Source organism: Coffea arabica, chromosome 2c (genome assembly GCF_036785885.1).
Source record: "Coffea arabica cultivar ET-39 chromosome 2c, Coffea Arabica ET-39 HiFi, whole genome shotgun sequence".
In the NCBI taxonomy this organism is placed as follows: domain Eukaryota; kingdom Viridiplantae; phylum Streptophyta; class Magnoliopsida; order Gentianales; family Rubiaceae; genus Coffea; species Coffea arabica.
Genome location: NC_092312.1, coordinates 69,648,112 through 69,661,207, shown reverse-complemented (window position 1 = coordinate 69,661,207; position 13,096 = coordinate 69,648,112). Strand labels below are relative to the sequence as shown.

Below are 13,096 nucleotides of genomic sequence, written 5' to 3'. Positions count from 1 at the left end.
AAATTCAGTAGGTGGTGGGTTAACTTGAAATTTCATTTTGAAGTGGTAATGTGCTAGATGTGTGATTGCGTGGAAATGTGCAGGATCTGGCACTTGCGGTTTTGCTTAATTTTACCATTTTACCCTCATATGCCTATTATACGCCTATGAGTTTCTTCTAGGGTTGCAAACGAATCGAACCGCTCGCGAGCCGCTCGAGTCAAAGATCGACTCGAATTCGGTCAAACTCGAATTCGAGTCGAGCTCGAGCGGCTCGTTTATAAAGCGAGTCGAACTCGAGCCATATGAAATTAAGCTCGGTAGTTCGACGAGCCTTATGAAATTACAAAAATACCCCTATTTGTATAACTAATTACTAAGCTCGAAATTGGAAGTTGGAATTCAAGCATCAGAGGGCCGAGGTTCAGACTTCAGAGCAAAAGTTGTTTCCCCAAATTGAATTGCATTTCTAATTCCTCTTCCGCTGTCCCGCATCTCTCTTTCATCTTTCCTTCACACTTTCTCAAACATATTCTAGCCACCGCCGCCACGAGTGCACCATAGCCATCACCACCACCGCCACCCTTCAGCCTCAGCCACCGCCACCACAGCCACCACCGCCACGTTGTAAAGTTAATCGCCTGCAATTCGACTTCTTCTCCTCAGCCCAGCTGTATTCGGACCCATCGCCATCAAAATAACACCGGCGGCTCTCAGGTATCTTTCGACGTCTTCCAACCTCTCGCCCTCTGTTCTCGTTTTGCTCTCCGAGTTCCTTAGTGCAAATGTTTATAGACGTAACGGCATTTGTGGTGTTTCATTCTAGTTCATTGTCAATTTTAAGTTCGACCCAGATGAGGAGACGGCGAAGGCTGTGAATGTAGGAATTTGTGTAATTTGAAGTTGGTATCATTTCATTTTTGCCCATTTTTTTCCCTTCAATTTTTGACACTGGCGCTACTCATATTTGTTCGGATCTTGGACTAAATTGGCAAGTCCACAATTGTCCTTCTAGAGAATCCATGTGCCATTAATGTTTCACTTTAATTCAGCAAGTGCTTGATGGCATGTTTGACGGGCTTCACGTTGAGGGGAGTTCCTTCTATGTATGTCTTCTTTTTCGATGGAATCTTGCTTACACATAAAATTCTAAACGTTGAGAAGCTCAGTTCACTTTGCTGCAACTACCACAGTAGTAGTATCAATTGGTCAAAGAACAGCTTTTTCGACCTTGTGGAGAAGCTGGGCAATCCTTTCTCAAATTAACGTCCAGATTTAAGGTCCTGGAAATGGTGCACTGCTTTATTTAGTCTATCATGCCCTTCTTTCGTTCCTTCTGTTCTATTGTCAGGTGGCCGGCAGGTGCAATCTTAGTAAGGTCATATTAAGTGTATGGATGAAGGTAGCTGTCTAAACAGACAAGACATTAAATTGTTCTTAATTGCGGTGGTTGTTGTATTGCATCTATCAAAAGCTGTGGTATATTAAAGCACACTGCCCAGGACAATTGATTTGATTACCACTAAAAAACAACATATCATTGGCTTTTTTTTTCCAGGTGGGAACTTCTGTAGTTAAGTGCTTTTTTTTTTTGCAGTTAAGTGCTATTTTTTTGGGGCTGTTTAATCAGCTGTTTGGGCTGGTTTTTGCACTTTTTTCTTGGCTGATATTTTTCTGCTTGGGATGATTTAATATAGAAAATTTGATAGAATTAAAAACCACAAGCTCGTTAGTTCTATGTGATTTATAGTATTGAATGTTTGAGAGTAAACGATGGCTGTCTAATCATGTTTTGTTATTTTCCTTTGTTCATACTTCATAATATGGCTGGTTTAGTTCCCTTTTTTGAGATGATTTTTAGTTGTTGTTGAATTTATTGTTTGGGCTGTTCATTAGTTGAATTCTGGGCAGGATTTTTAGCGCTGTTGGTCTCTTTATTCATTTGGCTGCTGGTTTCTTTATATGTGTATATGATCTATTTGGTGGCTGGTTTCATTGCAACTAAAATGGAAGTTATTTGGCTGGTTTAGTTCCCTTTTTTCAGATGATTTTTAGTTGTTGTTTAATTTATTGTTTGGGCTGTTCATTAGTTGAATTCTGGGCAGGATTTTTAGCTGCCGTTTTTGTAGATTGTCTAAAACTTTGTGACTCTTTGCGCTTCAGACTGGGCCCTCCACGTCCTGGCATTGCCATTGCCAATTGCAAACTTATCCACGTTCAATATGTTTCTATTGCTGATCAGAGGAAGAGAAGAAGTTCGTGACCTCAATGATTGTGCTTAGTTTGTACTTTGTAGTTCGATATGTTTCTGTAGTAGGAAGTTCTTGGCTTGCTTTTGGTTGTTATTTACTTATTTTCTGATATTGAACTTTGTGACCGAGAATGTTGAACTTGTATGAAGTGCTGGGCATTTAAATTCTAGACTTTTATGTGGTATGTATTTCTAAATTTATGATTGTATTTAGTGAAAAATTTGTAGGCCTTTATTTATTATGATCATGTGAAAAATTATGGTCAATTGTAACCATGAATTGTAAGCTATGATTATGCTCATAATTTGGTTAGGAATAAGTTGATAAAATGATGTTTTTTATTAGATTAATTGCAAAAATTCGAGCTAACGAGCTGCTCACGAGTCAAAAATTCGAGCTCACGATTCGAGTTGCTCGCGAGCCAGAAATCGAGCTTTAACTCGCGAGCCTTATCGAGTCAAGCTCGAGCCTAGTGTTTTTTAGTCGAGTCGAGCTTGAGCTCAATTCTCTAGGCTCGTCGAGCTCGAGCTCGAACTCGAGCCCGCTTATTTTTAAGTCGAGCTCGGCTCGATAAGTCCAAAACTCGACTCGACTCGGCTCGTTTGCAGCCCTAGTTTCTTCTCCCTCCCGTGGGCCGAGGCAAACCTTCCCCCCCTCTCTCAAATTTCTTCCACCCTTCCGCCTCTTCCCCGTCCACACTTGTTAGACTTCAGTATTCCTTTTAATACCAGCCAAGTTCTTTCTTTCTCCTAGAAACATCGCAATTTTGAAATCAAAGATACAAATTAAATTTCTTCCAGCCACCGCCTTCTTTTTATGCTCCCCTTCTCTTGTCCTTGAACCAACCAATTATAATTTTACTGCTTCAGTTTTGCTCTCATTCTGGTATTTCTTTAGTTGAGGCCAGCAGCTTGATTCCCAAAGCTTTGATTTAATATTGGGGCTTTTCGCCTTGGATCAAATTGATGAGACTCAGTTGATTTGATTTGGTGGGCTTTATTGTTCTTTTATCTCTTTCTACAGTTTCTTGATACATCCTTTTCGTCATACATGAAACATTATTTGGAGGTATCTCACTTGGTTATGGGATGTGATTTGATTTTTTCTTTTTTGGGTTAATGTTCTGTTTTAAGTAGAGCATTCTATCGGTCACATCAAGCTTTCTTCCCACTTTGATGTAGTGGACCTGAGGCTACTTGCATTTCTGTGTTTTCCATTTAGGTCCGTTTATTTGCAAGGTATGTAGGGAGGGGAGAGATGAGCTTTCTCTGTTAATCCAGTCGGTGGATGGTCAAGCATAAAGCAAAAGGTTTTAGAGAGGTTTCTCTATATACTATTGATGAGGTATTTGTGTATATCTAATCTTCATTGTGAAGGCTGAATTTTGATTCCATGTTTGCTGCCATAACTCTTTGTTTTTGTTACAATGATCTTCTTCTGGATATGAATTTCACTGATGTAGTTGTTTAAGAGTACTTATTTTTTGTTTTTTGTTATTCTTGTAGCTTCTGGGCTGAAAGATTGAAGATTTTGGTCTACTAATTACTGTGCTTGTTAGCTATTTGTTAATTTGTATTTTGAATATTAAGCATAGTTGCACTTGATTGTTCTTAGGTTCTAGCTGGTAGGTATATTGGTGCAAGTCCCAGAAAATTTTAAGTATTTGGACATCTTTCCCAATAAGCGTTACTTGATTATTTGACACATGGCACCCTTCGCTTGCGCATAAGCGTAGGAGGCAGCCTCTTCCTTCACAAGCACTTGGTATACACCCTCCCCTCACCTTCTTTCTCTTCCACCATCTTGTGTTCTTGGTGGTTAAAATCTTTTGCCACTGTTCAATACTGCTCGATCCCTCTCTCTTCCTGGCTACCATCTTTTGTGAGATTGGCAAGGTTTGTACGCTTCTTCACTCTTCTTACTCTTCCTTTTCCAAAAAGTACCTTTTCAGTATAATATTGAAGTTTATCTGCGAAAACAGTTTTGCCAGAGATATGAATTGCCCATGGAATTACGCAGCTTTAAGAAATAATGCTTAAAAATGACCATCTAAACACATACTGAAGCTTTACCTGTGTGTGATTAAATGAATCTTTAATCCCCTGTACCTGTATTTAATTGATTGAATATTTAACCCCATGATTTGTGTTCTGACCAATTTATGTGCTAAAGTATTTTGGTATGATCTATGCAGGGTTTGAAAATCTCAAATTGCATGTGCTTCAAGCCGCCTTTGGTGATTCAGTGATTCTTAATGGAAACTTCAAAATTGGTTAGTAAACTTGCCAATTTGTGTAATTTAATGTGCTATGTTTCTGAAATCTGAAATTTTTTAAATGCTAAAGCTTATTTGGTCTTCAATTTCGAAACTGATATTATCAACCTATGGCTTCATACTTCACATGCATATAACTATCATCTGGATTTTGGATTATCTTAGATATGTCATATAGAGTTATCTTAGGCATGAAACTTCCATCAGTTGATAATTTCTTTCTTATGGTGAAAAGTTAAATTGATAGTTGTGCGCCCTCCGGGGCTTGGTCTGGCGGTTGAGGTTGCTGAAGATGGAGCCGTAGGTCCCTGGTTCGAACCTTGCTGCCAGCAAGTTGTGGAGGGTGGGGAATAGTCTGCGGGGTCCACTCCCTGCGGGACACCCCTAAAAAAAAAAAAAATTAAAAAAAAAATTGATAGTTGTGCAGTATTTTGTGTTAAGAATTAAGATGTCGAGAGGACACTATCGTACTTGCGTGAATATATTTCTGACTCTTCAAGTTGGCACCATTTTGGATGAAATAATGATTTTAGCTAAATAATATATGATATCATCAGTTATTTATCCCAAACACAAGTTCCAATGATATGATGTTTTAAATGAAAATTTGGAGGATTGATTAAGAGCAATGAATACAAACATAAGATGGTTGGACCAAAAACCTCACAGTGAATATAATAAATCAAAAACAGTAGTTGTAGGTATTGGAATTGAATCCAAGTCTTTTCCACTATGTCTTTTTCAATACTTTCTATAGCCAAGAATGATAGTTTATGAAATTTATTTTTTTTGAGAGAGAGGGGGGGGGGGGATTTGTGCTTGGCTGTTTGACACCAAACAAAATATTGTTAGTTTTACCACTAATTTTGTGCATAATTATTTTGCTTCAAATAGGCCTAAAAGAATGTGCATCTTTTTCAAATGGTAAGTATCTTATGCAAATTACAACAGCAAACAAGATTGTTGTATTGCATACTTCTCTCTTTCAATATTCTCTCATTACACAAGGCTGCAGTTGTTGTCACTTACTATGTTCATCAATGGTGTACTATCTCCATTTCAGTTTTGCCATTTGTGCTTCAGCAGAATTAGATGTCTATGGGTGGTGAAGTTAATAGTTAGAATGCAGAAAGTGGAGTATGTAAATAGAGAATAGTGTGTGGCAAAAATGGTTTGCTGGAGCATGTTTGTGAATCTCTAATATTTAGATGCAAGAATTACTCTCTCCCTACAGGTCATTTGTGATGAGAATTTTAGGCTTGGCTTAGCGTATGGATAGTTCTAGCACAACCTTTACTACAGTTTTTAAGTTTGATTTTAAAGGACTGATCTGATGTATGTTTGTTAAGACTACTGTGGCAAAATAGTTAGAAGCCATGACCATTGTAGTTCAATTCTAAGTAAATGTCATGTGAATGGTGCCTGAGGATGATTGGTCAAACATAAGCATCAACATCCCTGGATGAGAAAACTTGATGCATTCTTCTTGTTAAAGGCAATCGGCTGTTTGCTGTTATAATCACCATAGATCTATGAAAGTTGACCCAAACTTCTATTTGTGTCAAATCCAACACCTAAGTGGACAGGAAATAATTACAACTTTGAGAAAACTGATTTTTGTTATGCTGAACAAGGAAGGATGTCAGGATGGTCGATGGGTTTAGGGTCATTTAGGAGGATTTCTGCAGAAGGAAGAAAAGTGGTGACTACTACTGTCATGTGTTTTCTTCTGGAGACCTTTCTGAGAAGTCAAGAAAGCACTTGTGCCACAAGCCAATCAAATTCACAAAGCTGTGAAGGTTATTGATAATAGCATTCCTGCTGAAATGGGGATTCCTAATGCCTATATTGCATAATTTCCTAAGCTAGTCATTTGATCAATCAGATCAAGCTACTGCAATTCTTCAACAATAAAATGACTATAGTAGTCAGCTTTCTAAGTATATTTTCTGTGTACATCAGTGCTCCATTCAGAGTAGTATAGCAATTACTGGAGATGTAATTTACTATGCTATATATGTAGCCGGGAAAAATTTACACTTGTATCTGAACTGCCTTAATCTGCTCTCTGGCCATGAAGCACTTGAGCTTGCATATTAGTTTCAAGTATCAAAGATGATGCGCTTGGTCATGTGGACATTGGTACATCATTAGTCATCGGCGGCCATGCCTTTCTCGGTCCTGGTTTTTTACATGAAATACATGCTAAACTTTAAAGATTTTTGTGAAAATTCTGGTTAGTTTTTGTGCATTTGTTTGCAGGTGACTATTGTAAAGATGTTAAGATAGAATAGCTAATTTATCCAATAATCTAATCAATTATATATTGTGATTCTTCTGAACTGTGGCAGGCTTTCATTGGAATTGCATTTGGATCTCCTGAGGTTTGTTTTGTTCGTGGATTGGGAAACTTTTGTCCACTTCTGTACTAGGCATACTCCCGAATTATCTGTTGTTTGCAAAGCAACTTGTGTTTTGGTTGCTAGCGATTCTCTTTTGTTCGTTGGTTTGAAAGGTGGTGGTGAATACCTTAATTGGCATTTCCGATACATTGATATGTTTTTTACTTCTTTCTGGATTTTTTTATTATTGCATTTGGAACGCATAACACTGTGCATGCGTGGATGTGTAGCTTTTATTTTTGGTTAGAACTGATAGAGATTCTTCAATGAAGTGTATTATTGTACTAGATTTTATGCTTCAACTATTTTACGCAGCTTATTGACAGATTCAAGAAATTCCTGCTATTTTTCTTGCATTAGTTATCTTAGGTGTCATTTTAATGTTGATTGGTTGGTCAGTATGGCCTTGGAGGACGTTCTTTGGCCATTTGAAAAGAATGACGTAGTAAAGAGTGTGCGTGGAAAGATTGGAACTACCACACTAACAACTTGAACATTTTGTATCTCAAGTGCCCAAGTTAGAGTTTCTTGTTTTAAAATTGTGGATTTGCATAGTTTTGGTTTGACACTGTTTAAGGGTTGTCAGTTGATTGAATCACAATTAAGATGCTGTTTTTTTTCCCTTTTTCAAGATAGTTCTTGTTTTAAATTTTGTATTCAAAATTTGTGCAAGTTAACGGCTGTATCTTGAATAATGTAATAACCTTTTTTGCAATTTGAACTCAGGTCAACACTTGTTTTTTTGTGACGGAGTGCAATTTGAGGCAACAGAGAACAGCTGAATCTTGTTCAGTACTAGAATTTGATTAGCACTGGAACCTTGAACTTTGAACCGCTGATTCTTGAAGTAATAGATCATGTGCTTACTAATTAGTGATTTTGATTTCAAATAGCTCGATGTATTATGGATAAAGAGAGTTTATAACCAATATGTTGCTAATATTACATGTTTTTATTTGATTTTATTAAAAATAGGACCTGGGCATGCTCGCGCAAAGCTCAAGGCCCAAAAAACTAGTAAATATTAGTATATGCATATATATGTTAGGTTATGTGAATATTAGGTGTGTTAATGAGTGTCCTAAGAGCACCCATTAGAAAAACCCATAATCATTTGAATGAGTTTATGACCATTGTTTTGCTAATATTACATGCTTTGGTTAACTTTTGATTTAAGCTGATTTAAGTAGATCTTGGGCACTCTTGCGCATAGCGCAAGGCCCAAAAGAACCAGTAAAGACTAAAAATGATAAGTTCAATCTGAAAAAAGGTAAGTTGTAGTGGTTAAAAAAAGTTTCCCCTCTAGTACCAAATATTACCATTTATTTCATGAATCTTACCATTTATCCGATGAAACTTATTGACTGTTTAGTGAAATTTACTCATAATTGGTTGCTCCCATCCCTTCCTAAATCCATAACATCATTTTCATCGTTTCCTTCCTTCCTCTACAGCTGCCACCACCGCCTCCCATTCCCCTAGTCGTTCTAATCACTACTCAATTAAATCCATCTTCTCTGTCTAAATCCCTCCTATATTTGCCTAACCCAGAGCCCTAGATCGAGCGAGGAATTTTGCTGGCAAGTGATTGCAGGTAAAGCTTCATCTTTTTTCCTGATATCTTCATTTTCTTATTGTTTCCTTGTGTGCTTAAATTGTTCAATAATTAGGTGGGAACAGGTCTGTCTCTGTTTTTCGGTTTCCAGTCAGTATTCATTACATTAAAGCTTTTGGGCTTGCTAATTAACTTGAGTTTTTGGGGTTATCGCATTTCAATTGCATGAGCCTGGCTACTGTGAAGACTAGGAGTTGTGGGTCTTTTGGTTGTAGTGCTTATGTTTCTTGCATACTGGTCATAGTGTTAGCAGCAGCTTACACATGATTGTGTGGATTGGAAAGGTTTCATTTGCAAATGAACTGAATTACCATTCTAGTGGCAAGTTAGAAGAGCATCTGTGTAGAAAACACTGATTTTCCTGTCCAATACTTTCTTCGGCCCATGATTTGCTGTGAAGCTTGTTAAAAACTTAATTGTTGCCCAAATTTTGTGGGGAAACACAATCTGAGACAGTCACTTCTAAATTGTGGTGCTTTTTGGCAAGATGTTTTATTAATTCATGTGCAAATTGGCAGAAAGATTAAATTTTTATGGTACGTGTCAATAACGCTTGCCCCTTTAAAGTTGATACTCTAATTCCTAGTAATGTTTGAGATGAAACTTTTTGACAGAGCATACACAATTAAATCATAAATGTTTCAAATATTCTAAATGATATGTTTTCATTTTGTTCTATTCACATAAAAGGCAATTTTCATGCAATTCTCTGTTTGGTTTTAAGGGTAGTAATGTGATCTACTGGATTTGATGTTGAGGTTGCCTTCTCACTGCAGTTTATTTGGATAAATTGAGAATAAGGGAGTGAGTATAATTATGTTTATGATATGGTTGAATACACATGCCAATGCGATTGTTGCAAGAAAGTGATGATGATAAAGTTTATAAAGGTAATGGTCATCCAGTTACCCAGTTTAATTTGATCATGATTATGGTGGGATGTTTCAGTAGTTTCTAATGGAGAAGATGCATGCTATTGCTGTAAGGACCCAAGGCCTTTGCTTGGGTTTGTGTAATACTCTCAATATAAATCTTCATGAACAACTTCTGCGAAAATATTTTGTTGTGGCGTCTTTTGGAGATGATATTAGATTGGTAATGGTCTAGGTGGTGGTTGCATTCGAACTTGCAACTCCTGACACAATCTTGATAGATGGATTAAGCATAGGGTAGTGAATTACATGATTTGTCGTTCTTGGCTCTTAATTAGTGGTAGTGTCATTGTCGAGGCATATAATCTTTGTGACCTATGTTGCGCTCAAGCAAGAATGAATGCTGGTTGATTGAAAAGGATTTTCCTCGACCACTAACATTAAGGCTCATGAGTTTCTCATCTTTGAATTTTTATCAGTTTTGGAGAACATTTAGAAGTTTTCTTTTGGCAGAAATAGCGAGTATGTGATGGATTAGTCGACTTGAAATTTTGTACCTTTAACTCCTAGGTAATTCACTGCCTTTTGAGCTGAATTTGCACGTAATTTTTATAAATAAAACTTTTGGGATGACTAGATGTATACTAAGCCTCTAACGGATTTTTATGGTTGATTTCTTTTTCCTTCTTTCCTCTGTCAATGGCAGCATGTTGATTTTGAATATGTGAGAAATCATGTGCCTTTTTGGGACAGGTTGTAGGTTTTAGTCTTGCCTTGAAAAACTTGAAGAACTCTTAAATGGCCGAGGCAGATGAGGATTTGAAATCAAGGAGAACGGTTTTTGTAACAGTCGGGACAACTTGTTTTGATTCTTTAGTTAGAGCAGTGGATACTCAGGAAGTTAAGGAAGAACTTTTCAAAAAAGGCTATACTCACCTTCTGATTCAAATGGGTCGGGGTTCCTACATTCCTGCAAAGGTAATTGTAAATATTTTGCTTCCTTTACTCTGATTGCTCCACTAAACAAGGTTGTTTTAGATTTTAAGTTGTTTATTAGTTGTTTTGATTGTTCAGCATTTAACCCAAAATGGAAGAAAATATAGCCAAAGTTATTGCATCAATCCCATTTTTGTTTTAGCTAGAATTTTAGTCTAGATTAGTTGGGAAACCTATAAGAGATGGCTTCTTTGGAGAATGCTTAAATAATTTAAGCAATTGAATGAAACGGATGTTAAATATAAGTGAAGTCCTCAATGTATGCTGAAACGAAAGAGTTAAGTCTTAGATGTTGCTATAGCCTGAACGCTGCCAGTTAATCAATATGTGTCTCCTAGATGTCTGGCTAGGACAAAAACTCCAATCTGATAGAGCAGTTGGTCATTAGACATTGAATCTTGCAACTACTACATTCTATATATAGTGATGTTTAGAATGAGTTAGCCAAATAAACTAGAACTAGAATATCTTGCCTACTTATATGTTGATTTTTCTTGGCGAAAGTAGTTCCTAGTTTTAGACAATGGTTCTTTGATACCAAGGATAGACGTGAAAGTTTTCTTTAACACTCGAAACCTTCTCTTCTGAGTTTGTACTAATTGTTACTTGTTTATTAATTTCTCTTAAACTTTTCTTTTTGCAGTCTACTGGAGAAAATGGGTCTCTGGAAGTAGACTGCTTCACATTTTCATCAAGCATCACTGACTATCTGAGATCTGCATCTCTTGTTATCAGTCATGCGGGTAAATGCTCATCTTATTTCAATTTCATTATGTTAGTTTTTGTACTTAAATTGCATCTGCTTTTGACTCTTTTCAGACTAAAAGTTCTCACCCATTGTATATTAGTTGCAAAAACAGCTGCATTTATAACTAATGCATGTTTCCAGTAGCTAGTGGTGGCATTGTTAAATAATTAGAGGTGCCTTTACATATGCATAGTACACCTCTACAGATGCATAATTCTCGAGTACCAAAGCTTATCTGGATTCTTAATTGTCTTTAGGACATTATGTGCTATCCAGTACAATATCATAAAGTACGGCCACAATGGAGGTTCAAACTGAACAACTGTAGATCTTTGGTGTTGCATTTATCGTGAAAAACCATCAACTCCCATCTTTATATTGATATAAAATTGAAAAGATATTTCACTTGGTTTTAACATGTCATTTCATGGCTGCTGCAGAATGCTTCATGCTTCAAATTTTGTTTTCAACTTTGTCTGTATTTTGTACTTTTGTTGTAAGATGGTATTGCAAATGTTGTCTGTTTCATGAAGTCGACAAAATACAAAGCATCACTGAATGAATAATGCTAATATACCAAACATGTTACATGTTTCAAGGTTGTTCAATTGGCTTGTTGACAATTGTTTTACTAGTTCAATGTTGTGTTACTCAGTCCCTAATTTAAATTTAGGATCTATTATGCGAGAAAATGCCGGTTGTACTCAACTACAGAGTGTGTGTTGCTGCTGATTAAGTTTTGATTTTGCAAATGTTGTGTCAGAAAATTACTACACCTGTATATATTTGTATTTACCTATTTATACACTTTTTGCCCTCATTTATTCCATCCAAGCCATGGATATTAAGATACTTAAGCTTGCATTTACCCTACTAATTGCCACATTTGTACGGAAGATTTCTTCTTCTTGTACTCCCACCACTCTCTTACATTTTACCCCTCAGTTTTGCCTTTACTTGTAGCTTATCTCCAAGCACATACTTGTTTTCCTATTTGGCAACACATTCTTGTGGATGTTTACATTAATCAGACTGTAAGCCATCAAGGATAGAGGTCAGACAAATCTCAATGATTGACCAGATCTGACTGCCCCTTAGCTGAAAAGAAAATGACTAGATGAATGTTTAACAAGTTTCCATAATTTTTCAGGGTCAGGGAGCATATTTGAGACATTACGTTTACAGAAACCTTTGATTGTGGTAGTAAATGAAGATTTAATGGACAATCATCAAAGTGAGCTGGCAGAAGAACTGGCAGAGAGAAAACACTTATTTTGTGCTCGCCCCCAAACACTTTACCAAACCGTTGCTGATATGGATTTGGGATCTCTAATTCCATATCAACCTGGTGATGCAGCTCCAGTTGCCAAGCTTCTAAACAGTTTTCTAGGTTTTCCGGATGACTGAGGTGCTGTGGTACCCCTTGCCTAGTTTTATGTTAAAACTTAAATGAGGGGGATTGCTTGAAATGACTCTTCAAGATTGGTCCATCATTTTGAGTCCACAATTCCTTGTACTCTGTACTTCAATTGGGATCAGAGGTAAGAAAAATCAAGCTCTTTAAAGTTCAAGTTAACCGAATGATAAGGGACGACAATCCTGTGTGTCAAAAGTAGCACACTTCAACAGCAAAATCACAACTCTGACTGATATTGATTGAGCAATTATGAATGACTGGTACAACACACTGGAAAGCTTTACTAGGTTGGTGGTGATAATAGGGCATCCATGTCTGGAAAGATAATTTGAACTTCAGACTTGCAATGTTCACCTAAGTTTGGGCTTTGGTCCTACTTGTATTCAATTCATGCTGGTACTGTTCATGTAATTGTTCCAACACAAAAAGGTGTAATTGCCACATGAAGTTTGTGACTTTACAGATGTGACATTTTAACTTTTGAATTTGAAGCGAGTTTGATGCTTTGAATGTTATGTCAGGCATGAGATGCTTAGCCCA

The 13,096-nt window shown here is 36.9% G+C and overlaps 1 protein-coding gene across 27 annotated transcripts; it reads left to right on the top strand.

Annotated features, from left to right (window-relative positions):
- Window positions 1–371: 371 nt before the first annotated feature.
- On the top strand, window positions 372–13,096 carry LOC113727590 (uncharacterized). 27 transcript variants are annotated; one of them, XM_072076253.1, is made up of 9 exons: window positions 372–696; window positions 3,453–3,575; window positions 4,426–4,503; window positions 6,858–6,890; window positions 7,635–7,755; window positions 8,460–8,502; window positions 10,149–10,373; window positions 11,035–11,134; window positions 12,290–13,096. In XM_072076253.1, exons 7-9 carry the CDS (start codon window positions 10,194–10,196, stop codon window positions 12,544–12,546), a joined length of 537 nt encoding a protein of 178 aa, XP_071932354.1. In that variant the 5' UTR covers window positions 372–696; window positions 3,453–3,575; window positions 4,426–4,503; window positions 6,858–6,890; window positions 7,635–7,755; window positions 8,460–8,502; window positions 10,149–10,193; the 3' UTR covers window positions 12,547–13,096. The 27 variants fall into 27 exon arrangements, with proteins under 27 accessions (XP_071932354.1, XP_071932361.1, XP_071932356.1 ...); XM_072076260.1 differs by lacking the exon at window positions 7,635–7,755 and adding an exon at window positions 3,737–4,126; XM_027251838.2 differs by having other exon boundaries at window positions 373–696; window positions 8,363–8,502.